The sequence below is a fragment of the Desmodus rotundus genome, chromosome 2 (assembly GCF_022682495.2).
Source record: "Desmodus rotundus isolate HL8 chromosome 2, HLdesRot8A.1, whole genome shotgun sequence".
Lineage (NCBI taxonomy): Eukaryota > Metazoa > Chordata > Mammalia > Chiroptera > Phyllostomidae > Desmodus > Desmodus rotundus.
In genome coordinates, this window is record NC_071388.1 from 105,727,573 (window position 1) to 105,747,811 (window position 20,239).

At 36.8% G+C, this 20,239-nt stretch overlaps 1 protein-coding gene across 4 annotated transcripts in view; it reads left to right on the forward strand.

Annotated features, from left to right (window-relative positions):
* The window catches only part of ATR (ATR serine/threonine kinase), a 134,575-nt gene that overhangs the window by 45,511 nt on the left and 68,825 nt on the right, over positions 1 to 20,239 (forward strand). For all 4 annotated transcript variants that reach the window (XM_053918513.1, XM_053918511.1, XM_053918510.2 and 1 more), the window contains 6 exons: positions 3,300 to 3,392; positions 5,168 to 5,298; positions 6,574 to 6,717; positions 11,913 to 12,006; positions 13,223 to 13,348; positions 19,857 to 20,063. In XM_053918513.1, the coding sequence (XP_053774488.1) occupies positions 3,300 to 3,392; positions 5,168 to 5,298; positions 6,574 to 6,717; positions 11,913 to 12,006; positions 13,223 to 13,348; positions 19,857 to 20,063 (795 nt within the window). The remainder of the gene's footprint in view (positions 1 to 3,299; positions 3,393 to 5,167; positions 5,299 to 6,573; positions 6,718 to 11,912; positions 12,007 to 13,222; positions 13,349 to 19,856; positions 20,064 to 20,239) is intronic.

The following is a 20,239-nucleotide window of genomic DNA, read 5'->3' on the forward strand; positions in this document are numbered from 1 at the left end:
GCTTCTTTGGGACTCTCTGAGCTTCCTGGACTTTCTGGAAGTCTATTTCCTTTGCCAGACTGGGGAAGTTCTCCTTCATTATTTGTTCAAATAAGTTTTCAATTTTTTGTTCTTCCTCTTCTCCTTCTGGCACCCCTATAATTTGGATGTCGGAACGTTTCAAGATGTCCTGGAGGTTCCTAAGCCTCTCCTCATTTTTCCAAATTCTTGTTTCTTCATTCTTTTCTGGTTGGATGTTTCTTCCTTCTGGTCCACACCATTGATTTGAGTCCCAGTTTCCTACGCATCACTATTGGTTCCCTGTACATTTTCCTTTGTTTCTCTTGGCATAGGCTTCATTTTTTCATCTACTTTTCGAACAAATTCAACCAATTCTGTGAGCTTCTTTGATTACCAGTGTTTTGAACTGTGCATCCGATAGGTTGGCTGTCTCTTCCTCTCTTAGTTGTATTTTTTCTGGAGCTTTGAAGTGTTCTGTCATTTGGGCCTTTTTTTATTTTTTTGTCTTGGTGCGTCTGTTACTTTAAGAGGCGGAGCTTTAGGTGTTCACCAGGGCGGGGTAACGCTGGTCTCTGTGCTGTGAAGCTGTACGTGGGGGAGGGGCTGAGAGGGAGCAGTGGTGCCCGCTCCACTCTCCACCAGGTTTCAGCCACTCCCTCCACTACCCACAATCAAATTGGGCCCCTCTGGGGCTGGCTCCCGAGTGGGTGGGCTTGTGCACCCTCTAGGCCCCCGTGGGTCTCTCCAACGACCTCTCCTGTGAGGCTGGGAGTCTCTCCTGCTGCCGCCCCAAACCCACGGGAGTTTTCACTCAGAGGTTTGAGGCTTTACTTCCCCCGTGCTGGAGCCCTGGATTACGAGGACTGCTTTGCTCTCCTCCTTTCATCCCGGTTTATCTGTGCGCCAGTGTGGGGCTGCGGGGTGCTAGGAGCGCTCTGCCTCCCCCTTTCTGCCACTCTGGGTCCAGCCCTCTCACTTTATCTGCGCGAATGTGGGGCCGCAGGGTCTGCTAGTGGTCAGACTGCCTGCCCCGTTGGTCCCACACTCCACCAGTCTCGGTCCCGCCACGGCCACGCCAGTCCTCTCTGCCCCGGCTGCCCGTCTCCGCCCCTCCTACCGGTCTGGATAAATGTTTATTTTTTATTTGCCTGGTGTAGAACTTCCTTGCCGTTCTATTTTCTGTCAGTTCTGTTTGTACGAGGAGGCGCAGTGTGTCCACCTACGCCACCATCTTGGTTCTCTCCCCATTTCCACTTTTTTAAAGTCTTTTTTATTGATTATGCTATTACAGTTCTCCCAATTTTTCCCCCTTTATGCCCCTTCTGCCCTGCCCTCCAACCCTCCATCATTCCCCTCCCCCTAGTTCCTGTCCATGGGTTGTATACATAAGTTCCTTGAGTCCTCTGTTTGCTATACCATTTTTTATATATCCCGATCCATTTTATACCTACTAATTATGCTTCTTCATCCCTGTACCTTCTCCCCCCAGTCCTCCCTTCCCCCTCCTCATTGAAATCCCTCCATGCAATGTCCACCTCCCCGATTCTGTTCCTGTTCTAGTCGTCTGCCCAGTTTTTGTTTTCGTTGTTTTTCTTTTCTTTTAGGTTCATTTGTTGATAGTTGTGAGTTTGTTGTCATTTTACTGTTCAGATTTTTGATCCTCTTTTTCCCAGATAAGTCCCTTCAATACTTCATATAATAAGGGCTTGGTGATAATGAACTCCTTTAACCTGACCGTATCTGGGAAGCACTCCATCCGTGCTGGTCCCCCCACCCCCCATTCCAAATGAAAGCTTTGCTGAACAGAGCAATGTTGGATGCAGGTCCCTGCCCTTCATGACCTCAAATACTTCTTTCCAGCACCCACCCTCCCACCCCCCCACCTGCAAGGTCTCCCCTGAGAAATCAGCCAACAGCCCCATGGGCACCCCTCTGTAGGCAACTCTCTCTCCCTTCTTCCTGCTTCTTCTAGGATTGTCTCTTTATTCTTAATCCTGGGTAACCTAATGATGATGTGCCTTGGTGTGTTCCTCCCTGTGTCCAAGGTCCTTGGGACTTGACTTCTTGGAAGTCCATTTCCTTCGCCAGATCGGGGAAGTTTTCCCTCACTATTTGTTCAAGTAAGTTTCAATTTCCTGCTGTTGTTCCTCTCCTTCCGGCACCCCCATAATTCAGATATTGGAATGTTTCAGGTTGTCGCAGAGGTTTGTAAGACGCTCTTCACTTTTTTGAATTCTTGTTTCTTCATTCTGTTCCGGTTGGACTCTCATTCCTTCCTCTTGTTCCAAATCGTTGCTTTGAGTCCTGGTTTCCTTCCTGTCACTGTTGGTTCCCTGAATATTTTGCTTTATTTCATTTTTGGTATCTTTCATTCGTTTTTTTCATTTTTCGACCCAGCTCAATCAGATCTGTGAGCATTTTGATTACCAGGGCTTTAAATTCTCCATCAGTTAGCTTGACTATCTCCTCATCGCTTAGTTCCCTTTATGAGGTTTTGCTCTATTCTTTCATTTGGGCCATATTTCTTCATCTTGGCACACCTGATAAGTTGTAAGGGGGCGGGGCCTTAGGTATTCCCCCCCGGCAGGGCAACCCTCTTTGCTGGCTGCCCCGCTGCCTGTAGGGGAGGGGCCAGAGAGGGACCTATGCAGCTTGCCTGCTCATCTCTGGTACACTTTCCAACTGACTCTCATGGGAGACTGGGATTTTCTCCCACCTCAGCAACTGCAGTAGTCCACAGTCAACTCTGAGTCTCAGTTTCCCCATAAGTCAGCCCCGCCCTCGCAGCCCTCAGCCTAGCAGCAGCCAGCCTCGCCTGCCCTGTCCACCGCCTAGCCTTGGTTTTTCTGAGCTGGTCTGTGTGGTCCACCGCCTTACCAGTCTGGTTGTTCTGGTTGACTGTTTCTTGGTTGTCGGAGTTCCATGCAATTGGATTTTCTGGAGCTTCTGGTTGTTTACTGATTTCAGATTCGTTGTTATCCTCCTTTTGGTTGTGCGAGGAAGTGAAGGGTTTCTACCTAAGCCTCCATTTTGGTCGGAACTCCCAAAAGCTCTTGATTTCCTTACACAGTACTGTTTAATCGTATTTTGTCATGGTGGTTACAAATGAGTTTCACAAATTTTTAAAAATATTAGTTGTGAAAATATATACATTTGGAGAAACTTAATTCACCAGGTGTCTATTTCTGTTCTACTAGGTAAAATAGAAATGATGTTAGTTTAAATAATTAAATTGTTGGTTTATGAAATTTGATCTGTTTAAAATTTATATAATATCTGTTTATATTGTTTTTCCTTAGGCTGATTATTTGCAACCCAAGTTATTGGGCATTCTGGCCTTTTTTAACATGCAGTTACTGAGCTCCAGTGTTGGCATTGAAGATAAGAAAATGGTAGGTAGTGATAGTTGAGTCTCAGAGTGCTGGAATAAAATTTATATAGAATATGCCGGAGACATGATTTCTGATACTGTTACGGACATTCAAAGACAAGAAGTAATCAAACATATGATATTCTGTATTGCTGAACAACTTGTAAAAGCTATTGGGGAGTCTTAAAAGAGGAATTGTATTATTACAGTGTTTGTATTTTTTTTAATAGGGATGGAAAACCTAACCCAAACTGATTTAAAGGAATTTGTTGGCCCTGTAACTGAAAGTAGAGGGATGATATAGCTTTGGGTGTTGCTTGATTTTGGACACAGTGTTCTCAGAATTAATTTCTTAGCTTGAATTCCCCTGGATTGGCTGTATGCTAACGTGCCAGGTGATGGCCCCAAAAGTTTCAATCTCATGTTATCACAACATCTAGTTCAATGGGAAAAAGAGACCAACAATTACTGATAGACAAAGGAAAGTTGTATAGTTGAATGTATTGGTCCACATTAGTCTGATGTGGGTCATGGCACATGGTACTTTTGAAGACCAAAAATGCTAGGTTATCTATAGTGAGTGAAGTAATTTCAGTTATTTGTCAGTTTATATTTAAATGCATTAAGCACAGTAAAGTTTCATTATGATTGCTATAACAATTGGTCACCACTGGAAAGTTTTGTCCATAGATTGTGTTAGAAGTTTAAATACTGATTCTACCTCTGCAGTCTGTAAAATTATAGTAAAAATCCATGAATAGAATTTTCAGTCTGAATTATCCTTGTCTTAATAACCTTAAGGAATTAATAAAGACATGACACAACATTAAATTCTATAAACTTAAGCAACCAGTACTTGTTCTTTGATGTCAACAGGTAAATTTAATTTCCCAAACAACTTCTAGTTCATCTACATGGAATCTTTCTTGTTAGCCCAAGTGAGAGAATCTCTTTTCTAAGAAAACTAGAGTTTGTTTCAAACTATAAAGACTTTGCATGTTTTGGCATATGATTAAAGTTGACTAGAGAGTTTCTTTACCCCTCATTAGAATCTGGAACTGTTAATACAAGTCTGATTTTGTGCTTCCCACATAATAGAATATATGTATCATTTTCTGGGTATAGCATCAGTACCTGCTTGTTTTACTAAATTCAGAGCATCTTGAATTTAGTACTATTAAGATGAAAATGCATGTACTGCATAGCAGTTTGGGATGGAGATGAAGAAAATTAAACAGTAGGTAATCTTTTTTTTAATCCTCACCTGAGGATATGGTTATTGATTTTACAAAGAGAAGAAGGGAGAGAGGGGTTGAGAAAGACAGAGGGAGGGAGGGAAGGAAGAAAAGAAGGAAGGCCGGCCGATTTGAGAGAGAAACATTGATCAGTTATCCCCCTTACATGCCTCAGAACCTGCTGCCTAGGATGTGCCCCAACCACTGGTTCAGCCCGCAGCTGTTTGGTGCATGGGACGATGCTTCAACTAGCCAGGCCCCCCAGCCGGGGCAGGTATTATATTCTTAATAAATTTGAAAATCAGTGGCCAGAGGACCATCAGGACTAAGACAAGAAATCACCTTCAAGAGAAAAAAATACAAAACAGAATTCGTATTTTTCAGACTCTTAATTCCTACGTAAGAAGTTGGACAAAATGAACTGGCCAACATTCATTAGGACCTGTGTGCCAGAGAATAGATACTACTCTGAAATTAGGGTGGGATGTGCTTTTCTTTATGACTCTTCTCCTCCTGTCATATTTTTTATAGGCTTTATTTTAAAGCCCTACTTACTTTTTAGGCCTTGAACAGTTTGATGTCCTTGATGAGATTGATGGGACCCAAACATGTCAGTTCAGTCAGGGTGAAGATGATGACAACGCTGAGAACTGGCCTTCGATTCAAGGATGATTTTCCTGAATTGTGTTGCAGGTGACTGCCTGAGTTCGTTAGATTTTTTTTGCATTTCATAGGGGCGCTAACTTGAATCCTTATCTCTTGGAGGGAAATTGGGTTCAAATCATAAATAATGAAGCTAGAAAGGCTACTTATATAGAAAAGGGAATGTGTTTACCTCCTTAAAACCATTTTACCATGAAATCTTTTAACATACTGAGAAATAGAATAATATTGTGAATCTCTACACACCCACTCCTCAACCTCAGCAGTTATCAACATTGCTAATGTTACGTAACCTTCCACTTCCACTGTTTTTGTTAGTTGAAATGTTTTAAAGAAAACGTCAGTATTACATTGTTGTACTTATAAATACCTCAGATGTAACCATCATAAATTATTGTACTAATTAATAGGAATTCCTTAATATCATCTAAACTCATTGTATATTCACATTTCCCCAATTGTCTCAAAAATGTTTTTTCCAAAGATGTTGGTTGGTTTGAATCAGAATCCAAATAAGGTGCACATGTCAAACATTTGTTTGGCCCCTTAAGTATCTTTTATAAACAGATTTACCCCTTATGTCCCCTCCCTACACTACTTTTAGTCCATTGAGATTTGTAGGGTTTTGCTGATTACTAATCTAATAAAATATTACTGCTAACAGTAATGCAGTTTACTGAATGCAGTTTACTGAATGAAGTTTAAGCCTCTTGGAGGTTCTACATGTCCTTAACTGTAACTTATTGTAGATGTACAGTCAGAATAATGTTTTAAAGTCATGTGAAATAACTGTTTTCTGTGTGTAGGTACCACAAGTTGATATTGTTAGGTTTATTCATTTCATTTTGTTTAAAGTTTTTAGAGATTGCTTTTACCCTTTATTTTATTAAATTTCAAAATCACATAACACATTTACGTTGTCCCAAATTCAAATTTGTTTTAAGGTCCACTCAGAGAATCTAGTTTCCGTGCTTGAAGCCTGCAGGGTTTTATTTCTATTAACTTTTGTGTAACCCCTCTTTCTAAAAATGTAAGCAAATGTGCACACACTCACACATACATTTTTTTTTTCATATTAACCCTGCCCCAAAAGGTAGCATACTATAAGCACTGTTTTCACTTTGCTTTTTTGACTTAATGTATTAAGTATTTGAGTATATGGTGCTGATCTTTATTCAATTTTTACAGATACCTTGTAATTTTATTACTTGTATCATTATTTATTTAGCTAATAACTCATTGATGAAGCTTTACAAATAATAAAAATAGTGTACTTTTAACTTTAATTTGTTTGTTTTTTTGTAGAGCTTGGGACTGCTTTGTTCGTTGCCTGGATCATGCTTATCTTGGCTCCCTCCTTAGTCATGTAATAGTAGCTTTGTTACCTCTCATACATATCCAGCCTAAAGAAACTGCAGCTATATTTCACTACCTCATAATTGAAAACAGGTATTGTAACTGAAATTGATGGTAAGGATAGCAAGCAACTTTTTATTACTGTATTTTTGTGTCTCAAGGTACTAGGATTACTTAACTGTTGATAATGTGGAAACTGTTCCTGTTCATATTCTTTTTTATTCTACTTTTGAGTTTTCTTATTTTTTAATACATTTTATTAATTATGCGATTAGAGTTATCCCAATTTTTCCCCTTTTTCCTTCCTCCCCTCAGTACACCTCATTCTCTCTGGCAATCCCCCCCACCCCACACTCCCCTTAGTTCATGTCCATGGGTTATACATACAAGTTCTTTGGCTTCTCCAGTACTGTTCTTAACATCCTCCTGTCTATTCTGTACCTACCTATTTGCACTTCTTAATGTCTGCATCTTTGACTCCATTCTCCCCCTCCCCAACTGAGAACCCTCCAAATGATCTCCATATTTATGATACTGTTTCTGTTCTGCTTGTTTGCTTAGTTTGCTTTTTAGATTCAATTGTTGATCATTGTGAATTTGTCATTTTAATGTTCATACTTTTGATTTTCTTTTTCTTAAATAAGTCTCTTTAACATTTCATATATTAATGGCTTAAATTTAGAGTCCACCAATAAACAAAAGTAATTGACATACTTTAGACAAGATTGGGGGTGCTCAGGGTGGTACGGCTGTAGACTAATTGACATACTTTAAGACGATACATATTGAACTGATGCTATTTCAGTTGTGACATGGCTTCCATTATAATAATTTTAAATTAATTAATCAGTAGGTCAGCAACTCAATTAGTTTTCATCAATTTTGAAAAAAGGTGGGGTAAATTTTCTTCTCACAATTAAAAGGCAGATAGTTGAGTACCATGATATTATTCACCTACTTTCTATAGTTTGTATTAATTGAAACTCTTACTACATTAGATTACTTTTCAAAACAGTCCCCTTCCTTTAAGTGCTTATTATATTTTTTTATATTGTTCATATTTAAAAGCATTTCTTTATCTGTATCATTCTAGCGTAGAGACATTTTGTGGTTCTCCATTTCCTAACCGACAAATTCCAAATTGCTTATCTTGACCTAAAAGGCTTTCCAAAATCTGGCCACATTTTTTTTTTTTTCTTAAAATCCTTTCCCAAGATTTTCTAAAATAGGCACTAGGCTATTACCAGTACAGATTGCTATTACAAGAATAGGCATTATTCTTTTCCATTTTTATTATTCACTCCAGCTACTTTTTAGTCTAGTATGTCTTCCTGTACATTTAAAAATTATTTCCATTTTTGTACTGGCTGTGTATCATAGTTCATTTGCTTCTGAAAAGTTAGGATTTAAGTACTACTTATATACTATTGCTACCCTCATTACTGTAATTTGCTGTGTATAATGCGTACCCATATTCTTAGCCCAAACTTTCAGAAAAAAACTTTAATTTTAATGTTTTAATTCAATTTTTTTTTATTTATATTGAGAAACAAAACCGATTATCGTATTCCAGGGTATTATTTTGCATATGGATATGGTTATTGCTTTCTAGAATTATTCTTTTAATGCATAAGCATAAATAAAAGAATTAAACACATTTATATAGATACAGAATTAGTACTACCTGTGTATAATGTGCATCCTTACATTTCCCTCAAAAATTTGGACAGAAAAGTACACATTATACAGGGCAAAATGTGGTAATTATTAGTAACTGTCCAATTAGGGAGAAAATACAGAAGTAAAGGCTAATGTAGTTATTTTTTAAATTAAAATTTTATTTTTGATATTTTATACATGGACAAAGTATCAATCAGCCCAATAACTGATCCAGATCACTTTTGAAATACTTTTTGGATTATCGTACAAATAGTGTATCTTTGCTGTTTATTATAAAGGAATCATTTCTCTATCTTTTTCATATCATTAAAAAAATTCTCCACAAATAACAAGAAATAACTACTGATACAGGAAACAATATGAAAAAACAGCAAAGTTATGTACTAATTCAAAGAAGATAGACAAAAGTGAGTGTATACTGTATAATTTTATTTATATAAAATACTAAAACATTCAAATAATCTGTACTGAAACACAGGAGATCAGTGGTTGGCTGGGGAGGGAGGGGTAAGCGGGAGGGAGAGGTGTGGTAATGGTTTCATGAACATATAGATACATCAGAACTTACAAAGTTGTACACTTCAAATATGTACACCTTACATTTCCATGTCAATAAAGCTGTTAAAAAATGAAAAAAAAATTCTCTTTCACTTAGTGCCAGGTAGAAGATCTTTAGCTCCCTGAATGAAGGAATTATTTCAGCTTTCTTTATTGTTACAAACTCAGTGTCTAGCACATAGTAGTTACTTATGCATATTTGTTGCATGAGTTAATGAAGACTAGAATTTAGAAATACTTTATTTGGACCCAGAAAGATTAGAGTATTATATTTGAAGCAAATTAAAAATTGTTGCCTCAATAGGAATTAATTGACTTTTTCTCTAAAATTCTTTTTTTTTAAATATATTTATTGATTATGCTATTACAGTTGTCCCATTTCCCCCCCACTCACTCCACTCCATACTGCCCACCCCCTCCTTCCCATATTCCCCCCCTATAGTTCATGTCCATGGGTCATACTTACAAGTTCTTTGGCTTCTACACTTCCTACACTATTCTTACCCTCCCCCTGTCTATTTTCCACCTATCATTTATGCTCCTTATTCTCTGTACTTTCCCCCCCTCTCCCCCTCCTACTCCCCTACTGACAACCCTCCATGTGATCTCCATCTCTATGGTTCTGTTCCTGTTCTAGTTGTTTGCCTAGTTTTCTTTTGTTTTTGTTTTAGGTGTGGTTGTTAATAACTGTGAGTTTGCTGTCATTCTTACTGTTCCTATTTTTTATCTTCTTTTTCTTAGGTAACTCCCTTTTACATTTCATATAATAATGGCTTGGTGATGATGAACTCCTTGAACTTGACCTTATCTGAGAAGCACTTTATCTGCCGTTCCATTCTCAATGATAGCTTTGCTGGATAGAGCAATCTTGGATGTAGGTCCTTGCCTTTCATGACTTGGAATACTTCTTGCCAGCCCTTTCTTGCCTGTAAGGTCTCTTTGGAGAAATTAGCTGACAGTCTTATGGGAACCCCTTTGTAGGTAACTGTGTCCTTTTGTCTTACTGCTTCTAAGGTTCTCTTCTTCTGTTTCATCTTGGGGAATGTAATGATGATGTGCCTTGGTGTGTTCCTCCTTGAGTCCAGCTTCTTTGGGACTCTCTGAGCTTCCTGGACTTCCTGGAAGTCTATTTCCTTTGCCAGACTGGGGAAGTTCTCCTTCATTATTTGTTCAAATAAGTTTTCAATTTTTTGTTCCTCCTCTTCTCCTTCTGGCACCCCTATAATTCGGATGTCGGAACGTTTCAAGATGTCCTGGAGGTTCCTAAGCCTCTCCTCATTTTTCCGAATTCTTGTTTCTTCATTCTTTTCTGGTTGGATGTTTCTTTCTTCCTTCTGGTCCACACCATTGATTTGAGTCCCAGTTTCCTTCGCCTCACTATTGGTTCCCTGTATGTTTTCCTTTGTCTCTCTTAGCATAGGCTTCATTTTTTCATCTACTTTTCGAACAAATTCAACCAATTCTGTGAGCTTCTTTGATTACCAGTGTTTTGAACTGTGCATCTGATAGGTTGGCTATCTGTTCGCTTCTTAGTTGAACTATTTCTGGAGCTTTGAAGTGTTCTGTCGTTCAGGCCGTTTTGGTTTTTTTTTTTTGTCTTGGTGCGTCTGTTACTTAAAGGGGCGGAGCCTTAGGTGTTCCCCAGGGCGGGGTAACGCTGGTCGCTGTGCTGTGACGCTGTATGTGGGGGAGGGGATGAGAGGGAGTAATGGTATCCACTCCACTCTCCCCCGGATTTCAGTCACTCCTTCTGCTACCCACAATCAAATTGGGCCCCTCTGGTGCTGGTTCCTGAGTGGGTGGGCTTGTGTACCCTCTAGGCCCCTGTGGGTCTCTCCAACGACCTCTCCTGTGAGGCTGGGAGTCTCTCCTGCTGCTGCCCCAACCCCCACGGGTGTTTTCACTCAGAGATTTGGGGCTTTACTTTCCCCGTGCTGGAGCCCTGGGTTGCACAGTCTGCTTCACTCCCCGCCGTTCCTCCCGGTTTATCTATGCATGAAAGTGGGGCCACGGGTGCTACCTGCCGCTCTGCCTGCCCCATTCTCCGCCACTCTGAGTCCGGCCCTCTCGGTTTATCTGTGTGCGATTTAGGGCCGCAGGGTCTGCTAGTGGTCAGACTGCCTGCCCCGTTGGTCCCACACACCGCCAGTCTCGGTCCCACCACAGCAACACAAGTCCTCTCCGCCCCGGCTGCCGTCTCCCCACCTCCTACCAGTGTGGATGAATGTTTATTTTTTATCTCCTTGGTGTCGGACTTCCTTGCCGTTCTATTTTCTGCCAGTTCTGGTTGTGCGAGGAGGTGCAGTGTGTCTACCTTTACTGCCATCTTAGTTCTCCCTCTAAAATTCTTTAGGAGAATTTGTTTTGGAGTTGGCTTGTGTCTCCATTGCTGCATCACAAAACACTCCAAAACATAATGTCTTAAAAGGATGAGCACTTTTACTTACTCGTAAATTTGCAGTCTGTGCTGTGTTCAGTTGGTTGATTCCTTGGCATTGGTATGACTGCAGTCAGCCTCCTTGTAGGCTTGGCTGGACTTCTCCCCTTTTCCATGTAATCTCAGAGCCTCTCTTTCCATGTACCCTCTCCATGTGCATGTAACCTGTTCTTGTTGGTGGCCAGACTTTTTATGTGGTGACTCAGGATTCTTATGAGCACAAAACTAGCCAGAAGTTGTCACACTTTTTTTAACATTTAGGCTCCAAACTGGCACAGCATCTCTTTTGCCATATTTTGTTAACGCAGGTCATACACCAAGCACGAATTAAAGATCAAGTGAATGTACATGGATGTGTGTACCAAGAAGTGCAGTTTATTTATAGCTACTAGTGTAACAGACTGCCACAGGGTTATTTTCTTAGGTGTGATTATTTGCCACTATTAATTAGCTGAACATCCTAGACATTGTTAGGAAGAACACTTTCAATGTCAATAATTAACCAGTACTTTTAAATGTGTATTAAGTTGGCTGTAGTTTCAGCCTCTGCTTTATATATTTTTAGTGTGCATTCTCTTTGCAAATAACTCTTTTTCTTCCAACTGACTATTAGGGATGCTGTACAAGATTTTCTTCATGAAATATATTTTTTACCTGATCATCTAGAATTAAAAAAGATAAAAGCAGTTCTGCAGGAATACAGAAAGGTATTTAATTTTTTATTTATGGTTTAGGAGATCATTGATATGAAATTGTTCCCAAGTTCCATACACTGAAAGAGATTCTTTAGAATCATAACTAGGGAGAATATAGTCCTTCTTTTTTTTTTTTTTAATCCTCACCCAAGAATACATTTATTGGTTTTAGAGAGAAAGGCAGAGAGAGAGAGAAACTTTAATGTGAGAGAGAAACATCGATTAGTTGTCTCCTGTACACTTCCTGACCAGGGATCAAACCCACAGCCTAGTATGTGCCCTGACCAGGGATTGAACTCGCAACCTTTTGGTGTGTGGGACAACGCTCCAACCAACTGAACTGTGCAGCCAGGGCTATAGTCAATATTCTGGTGGCTAATTTCTGGTGACTAGATAATCCTATCACGAATCCATGATTTTTAGAAGGAAGTTTTAGCCTTTATATCAAAGATGTAATAGCATTAGATAGAACACAGAACAAAAAATACATTTCTTGCGCCTTGACTACCCAGGTCAATAATGTCGTACTTATAGTCCCCCAAACAAGAAGCTACCATAACTGCATGCCCTGAGTAAAGAAGGAAAAGCTGTGGGATGATTCTAATTATGTTGTGCTATAAACTATGGTATGGAAATTCAGGTCTGACCGAAGGGGAATAATCTATATAGTTCCATCATCTTGAAGTCCAGTGAACTCTGAAATTATGAAAATATTAATGGTGGTTCTATAGAATTTTAGGGCAGCAAGTAGGGTATCTGACCTTGGGTCAGAGTAGCAAAGCTATTTACTACAGACCCCATGATTTATTCTGAAGACCATATGTCTTTAATGGGTAATTCATCATAAGAAAATAAGTGGTCAAGTAAGGAAGAGGTGAATTATGTGCATAATCTGTAGACCTGGTTCAAGGCTATGTAGCCTTCTGTAAGTTAAGGGAAACTTGTGTTTCTTGCCAAGAATGATTTCTTTTAGATAAGTAAATTCTTATTTAGTTGGAAAAATGTATTTTTCCAGCTCTAAAGATTTTAAAATGAAATCCCTTTCCCTGAGAATTACTAAAAATGACCTATAACTATACTAGGGGAGAGATGGAAATTATATTTTAAAACTGCTTTTAATAAGGGTATAATTTAATTACTTTAATGATAACTCTAGAGGGATTCTAGGCCTTCCAAATGGTTCCTGAAGTTAATTAATTAGGTGTATCTCTCTGTGCTCTTTATATAGGAAACCTCTGAGAGCACTGATCTTCAGACAACTCTTCAGCTATCTATGAAAGCAATTCAGCATGAAAATGTGGATGTTCGTATGCATGCTCTAACAAGCTTGAAGGAAACCTTGTATAAAAATCAGGTATACTAAAATATAACAAAAAAGCTATAGAAAAGAAAGTTTGGAAGTTTAAAGACAAGATGACAGATTAGTGTATTTGCTTGAGACTCAGTAGGTTCAATGAAAGAAATGATTATCATTTTACCTAGATTATTAGATCTGACTTAGAATCAGTAGTCCATGCCTTTGAGTCTGAATATCAGTGATTTATAGGTTTTTTTGTTTGTTTGTTCTTGTTTTCTTTGATGTCTTTGAAGGGTCATGATTGATGGTTATATTTTGGGTCCTGTATCTTCCTGAGTAAGAGTGTATGTGTTTGAACAGCAGCAGTTTATGTGATTCTTCTCATGTACTTTCTTACACATACATTACATAAAATTTTAGTACTTTTGCCATTTTATATTTTAACTGAATTTACTAGTTTTGTTGAAGCTAAATTTTTAAGTTTACTTTTTCATGGGATCAGTGAACTTTATTCTTTCTTTGTGAATATGATGTAGATTATCCCTTATCTTGATAGCAGTGAGAACTGAATTTAAAAGACCAGATCACTATAAATCTATAAAATTGAAAAATCTGAGGTATTCATTTTTGCATATCAAGAACCTATATAATAGGATGTGAGAGTCTAAGACCCTCATGAGTTAGTGTTATGTTTGTTTTCATGATAGAAGGAAGCATATACTTAGGACAAAAGATATACACGATGGTAGTGAGTACCTGCTTCTGGGTCATTGAGCTTGTATAACCAATTTGGGGAGGAGCCAGTGTGGAGATGATCCTACCACATGTGAGGAGCCTTGAATCTCCCCGAATGTATGATTTTTTGCCATTCTAACTGTGGTTCTACATTATTAGTGTTACAGCCTCATTCTCTGCCCTATACTACATTGAAACTACTCTGCTTACCCCTTGCCCCAAACTTCTACCTGGGTTCCATAGTTAACCCCTAGCTGTTTTTTTTTTTTTTTGAAAGAAGTAGCATTTTATTGAAATGTTTTAGAATAGTAAAATCCTATATTCTAAACCAATACAGTCATTGCAAATGATAATATTCCTCAATCTAGTTGATATCCTATGTAACAAAGGACAATTATAATATGAATATCTGTATGTTGATTAATACAAGTTAGGTTGGAGGCTGAGCTACTTTGGTATATTCACATTTCTCTGGCTCCTCATTTGGCTAGATTTACTCTGCGTCTGCCTTCATTCAGCAGAGCTGGACAGGTCCATGCATTCATTGGTTTCACCTAAATGCTTCCACACCAACAGCAAGGAAAGTGCAAGTTCTGGGATGAAGCTGCTCAGAGGTCGTTTTCTTCATTTTTGTTAAACTGAAATCATCAAATAGTTCAGGTCCACATTGCTAAGTTGAGTCTAATTAGGTAATCTTACATGTACTTTAAAACAATCGTGGTCTAAATAATGATAGAAGCAATCAGTTAAAAAGTTTTTTTAAATTTATTGATTTTAGAGAGGGAGAGGAAGGGAGAAAGAGACAGAGGGAGGCATTGATTTGTTGTTCTACTTGATGAATTATGCATTCATCTGTTGCTGCTTGTTTGTGCCCTGACCTGAGATTGAACCTGCAACCTTGGCATATCTGGTCGACGCTCTAACCAACTGAGCTATCTGGCCAGAACGAAACAATCAGTTTTTAACTCATAGAATGATAATACAGATTTTTCTGCTTTTTTATTCTTCAGATCATTATTTTAAAACTAACTTCAATTTTAACTCTTAGACGAAATGATTACCTTTAAGCTGACTGGTTTTAGTCATGTCAACATGTCTACACTTGTATGTCAAGCTGTCTATCTATGCGTGTTTAACTACATTTTCATTTCTCTTTGCACAGGAATTCTAAGACAGATATCATTTATTTATTGAAAATTAAAATTACATGGCATTTAAATAGGCTCTTTCTAGATATAGTCAATGTGTATTGCATAGCTGGCTTTACCAGGCTAGAATAACATTTTTTCTTAAAAACCATTTTTTAAGGTGTAACAAAATGCTCATTTCTTCAATGACTAAAATGATACATTTAAACTTTATTTCAGCCTCTGCTGTAGTGAAGTTTGAAACCTTAAAATCACTCTATTTGTTAATGACTTAAATCGATTTTACTTTTCCACTTGCAGAATTTAGATTAAGAATTTATTCTCTTCAAGTTGTAATATTTAGCAGAAGGGAGAGATCATATTTCATTATTCTGTGCAGGCAAATTTTCTTCTTTTGGGGCTGAAGAATTCATTTGGTTGCCTACCAGTGTGCATAAAATAAAATTCACAAAGAGGTGGGGCTTACCTTCTGCCACAGAGTCAGGGAGGCATCTCACATAGGATGTAATCAAGGGCCATCTTGTGGAGAAAGCAATCTTCTCCTTCATGATCACTCTTGTACCCTTACATGAATATTACCTTAATGGAGGAACTAATGGTTACTTATTTGTACTTTCTGGCACGCCTTTCTTACCTATGTTTTTCATATAACAGCTTTAGTTGAAATAAGCAGTTGCCTAGAAGACTTACTACTTCTGATTACAAAAGGCAAAAGAACATCAAATCAAAACTAATGAAATGATGTTTAAATATGCATTTGGTGTCACTCACAAAACTTCATCTTTTATGTCAAAAGCAAAATTATGGTCAGATTAGTTGATTTGAGGGGATTTAGAGGAGTTTTGTTTTAGTGGAAATCTACCTAATTGGAAAACAGGCAAAGTAAATTGTACAGCTAAAAAATGTGACCTACAAGAACAAGATGACAGGACAAGATGTGCCCAAAGAACTGTGTGTGTGAGATGGACAGAGGCAGGCATGGATGTGGACAGTGAGTGCGCAGACTCTTGTCTGAAAATGGTTTTAAATCAGATCTATTGCTGAACATAATTTTAGAATTTTAGAACATGACATTTCTGGTAGGTAATAGTTGTAACATGTTTTTCAGAAGTGGTAATAAAAAAATACTGAACTACATGGCCTTTGATAGGTCTAATATGTCAGTGGGCCTCAAGCTTTTTAATTTAATGTAAGTATGTATGAATAGCAAAGGATCTCTTCTCTTAGCAAACAGATTTTCTAGTTTAGATTATTTCTAAGCAGGTGACATGGTCATGGTCTAACTAATGAAACTTCATACTAATCATCACCTCTTAGATATAAATGATTAAATTTGAGAACTCAAGATTTCTTATACTCTTAGGAAAAAGCTACAGCTGCCACACTTTTCCTACCTGTGTCGTAAAAGACAGAACCCATCTGATAATTCTCTGACAAGCCTTCCTATAAATCCCTGGTGCTAACAGAGTAACTAGGCAGTGTACGACGATAAATGCACTTGTAGTCACTTTCAGTAGTCTGAATAAGATATAATGGCCATGGATTGTTAAGGGATATACTTTTTAAGTGAGGGTTAATTTAATTTAGTATCAATATGTACCTGGATAAATTTATTTTAAATTGCTAAGAAGAAAACTGAAGATGGAAGTGTTCTGGAGTTAAATAGAAGTAATGGTTGTAATTGTAAATATTTTAAACATTGTGAATATACTAATGATAACTGGGTTTTATACTTCAAAGGAGTGAATTTATGGTATGTGAATTATATTTCAATAAAGCTGTTTATTTAAGAAATGATAGCACAGGAAGGGAGTAATAAAAAATAAAAGCCAAAATTAATGATGTAGAAAAGACAAAAATGGCACAAATTAATAAATAAAAATACTGGTTCTTTTATTCTAATAAATAAAAATAGGTAAATCTCTAACCTAAAGAAGAACAAAAAGCAGAAATCACAAATGTGCAAAGAGGAAATGACGAGACAAATAAACATTGCAACAAAGGAAATATTTTTTAAAAATCACAGAAACTATTTTGTACCCTTCATACAAATACCTTGGTAAACCTGGATATTTTTCCTGGGAAATATAATTTATCAAAATTAACTCCCGTAGAAATAGAATGCGTAAAAGACTAATTTCTGTAAAGAAACAGAGAATATTACAAAAGAACTGCAAGTAGAGGAAAGCACCATGCCCAGTGGTTTTACAGGGGGATTTTTACCAAATCTTTAAAAACTGGATAGTCCCAGTGCTATTTAAATTGTTCTAGAGCATTTTCTAGAACAATTTAGGAAAACTTATAATTTTTTTAGAAGACAATTGTGTAAGTTTCACTAAACCTCATAAAGATAGCATAATATAGAATTAAAGATCATTATTACTTACAAATATCAAAGCAAAAATGAAATGAAATATTATCAATAGAATTCAGTTTTATATTAAGAAAATACCCACAAACAATTGTAATTTATTCCAGGATTGCAAGAATGGTTCATATTTGGCAATCTGTTAATATAATTTACTGTATTAATATTAATATATCAAAGGAGAAAATCATACTGTTATTTCCACAGATTCTGAAACAGCCTGACACTATAACATCCACTTCAGATAAAAATACTTGAGAAAATAGGAATTGATAGACACTAGTTCAATATATTATAAATGTATGCTATACACATCTATTATGTGTATATATGTATACACACACACACACACACACACACACTTAATGGTGAAATGTGATAAATTCCTACTAAAATCAAGTTTGCTCACTAACTCTACTACAATTTAACATTCAGTTGGAAGTGCTGGCCAATAAATTTAGACAAGAGGAAAGCAACAGAGGCATTAAGAACTGGAAAAGATGTAAAACTCTGTTTGCAGATAATATACTGATATACTTGGAAAACTGTAGAGAATTTATAATATAACTGTTTCAGACAACAAACTAATTCAGTAGGAGGATATAAAAATCAACAATCATATAGCAAGCAATAATTAGGTAGAAGACTTGTTGGAAAACCCAATTTCCAATAGTAACTGCGAAAGGTAATATACTTAGGAATAAGTGTAACAATAAATGTGTAAACCAATAAGAGGGAAACTTTGAAACACCCCTGAAAGGCACAAAAATGTAATAAGTTTAAACAAATGACTTGTTTCTTGGATAGTTATACTCAATATTATAAAGATTTTAATTCTCCCTGAGTTAATTGATAAATCAAATGCCATCCCAAAGAAAGATCAAGTACTTTTTTTAAACTAAAACAATTTTATACTAATGTTCATATGAAAAAACAAAAAAGTAAAAATAGCTAGGGAAACTCTGGGGCAAAAAAGAGGCAACTACGAGTGTTCAGTAGCCCTACCAGACATTAACATACTCTATAGCCTCCATCATTACAACAGTGTGATCCTGGTGAAGAAATAAACAAATCAGTAGGAGAGAATAGAAAGTCTAGAAATGGAACCAGGTATATATGGACTTTCAGCATATGATAAAAGTGACATTTCAAATAACTGGAGCAAACGTGGATTCGTTTTGACAACTTACTAAACATTTGGAAAATCATAGAATTGGGTCTATATGTTAAAAAAAACCTGTCTAAATAGATGCATTGAACATATACTCATTTAAGAAATTCTAAATTAAATCTCCTTCAGTCACCGTATATTTTACCCCCATATCCCTTACTAATCCTGTCCCCCTTTCCTTTGGTAACCACAATATTGTTGTTTGTGTCTATGAGTTTTTGTTTGTAAATTTGTTGCTTTCAGTTTTATATCCCACATATGAGTGAAATCAAATGGTTCTTGACTTTTTCTGTATCACTTATTTTGCTTAGCATGAATGCAAATGGCAGTATTTCATCTTTTCTTATGGCTGTGTAGTATTCCATTGTTTATATTTTAAATGACCTTTCATTTTAGTGTTTCATAATTTGTATTGAGTATAAATTGCATTTATCTTTGCCAACTAAAGTGTTCTTTTTCTTACTGTTTTCTAATTTTAGCAAGTGAATTAATGTCTAATTTTTAAATATTAGTTCAACTATCTATTGACTACTGGTTTCTCTTTTTCTGTATTTATGTCTGAATTAACCTTAACAAGTGATTGCATGTTGAAGATTTTGGATGAGATAAAATGTCTTTTTATTTTTCTTTTGAAATGTATTACTCTAATTTGAATCACAGTTTTAACATAGAATTTCAGATGCTCATATGTGCTTTGCTTTTGCTAGAAAGAAAATTAAATAAATGTAGTTCTAAAGTGGTCACACAAGTATAATATCTAAGTCTTAATTGGCTTGAGAATAGTCTCTCCTATTTTTCTAAATTTGTTAACTGTCTACGTTCCCATTAGATTGTGAAGTCGGCATAAGAACTATTTCTTACTTATTTTTTTAATGCTGATGTAATAATATTCAGTAACTCTTTGTTTAATGGGTTAATGATTAAAACTTTCAAACACATTTAATCATTCTAATACCATGGAACATATTGTGAACTGTATTATGTGAACTTATCAAAAACTAGCTGAAAAGCCTGCAGCTATGGGAATTTAATTTTGTCATATTTATGTCAGATGTCCCTTAATATTTTTAAGTTTTCTAGTTAAGAAAATATGCTAGCTTGTAGAAGCTATGTATACACTGTCTTTCTCTTTTTTTATTTTAGGAAAAACTAATAAAATATGCAACAGATAGTGAAACAGTGGAACCTGTTATCTCACAGCTGGTGACAGTGCTTTTGAAAGGTTGCCAAGATGCAAATTGTCATGCTCGGTTGCTCTGTGGGGAATGTTTAGGGGAATTGGGGGCAATAGATCCCGGTCGACTCGATTTCTCAACAACTGAAACCCAAGGAAAAGATTTTACGTTTGTGGTAAGTAATAGTAATTTGGAGTGACAAAAAGAGTTCTCTGTTCTCCTAGGGTTTCTATATTCCATTTATAAAGAACTCTTCAGTTTATCTTTAGTGGAAGTTGATCTAAACTAGACAATTTATGTAACTTCTGAATTTATTCCCTAATGGTATTACAAAGTTCTTAAGCCAGTAAC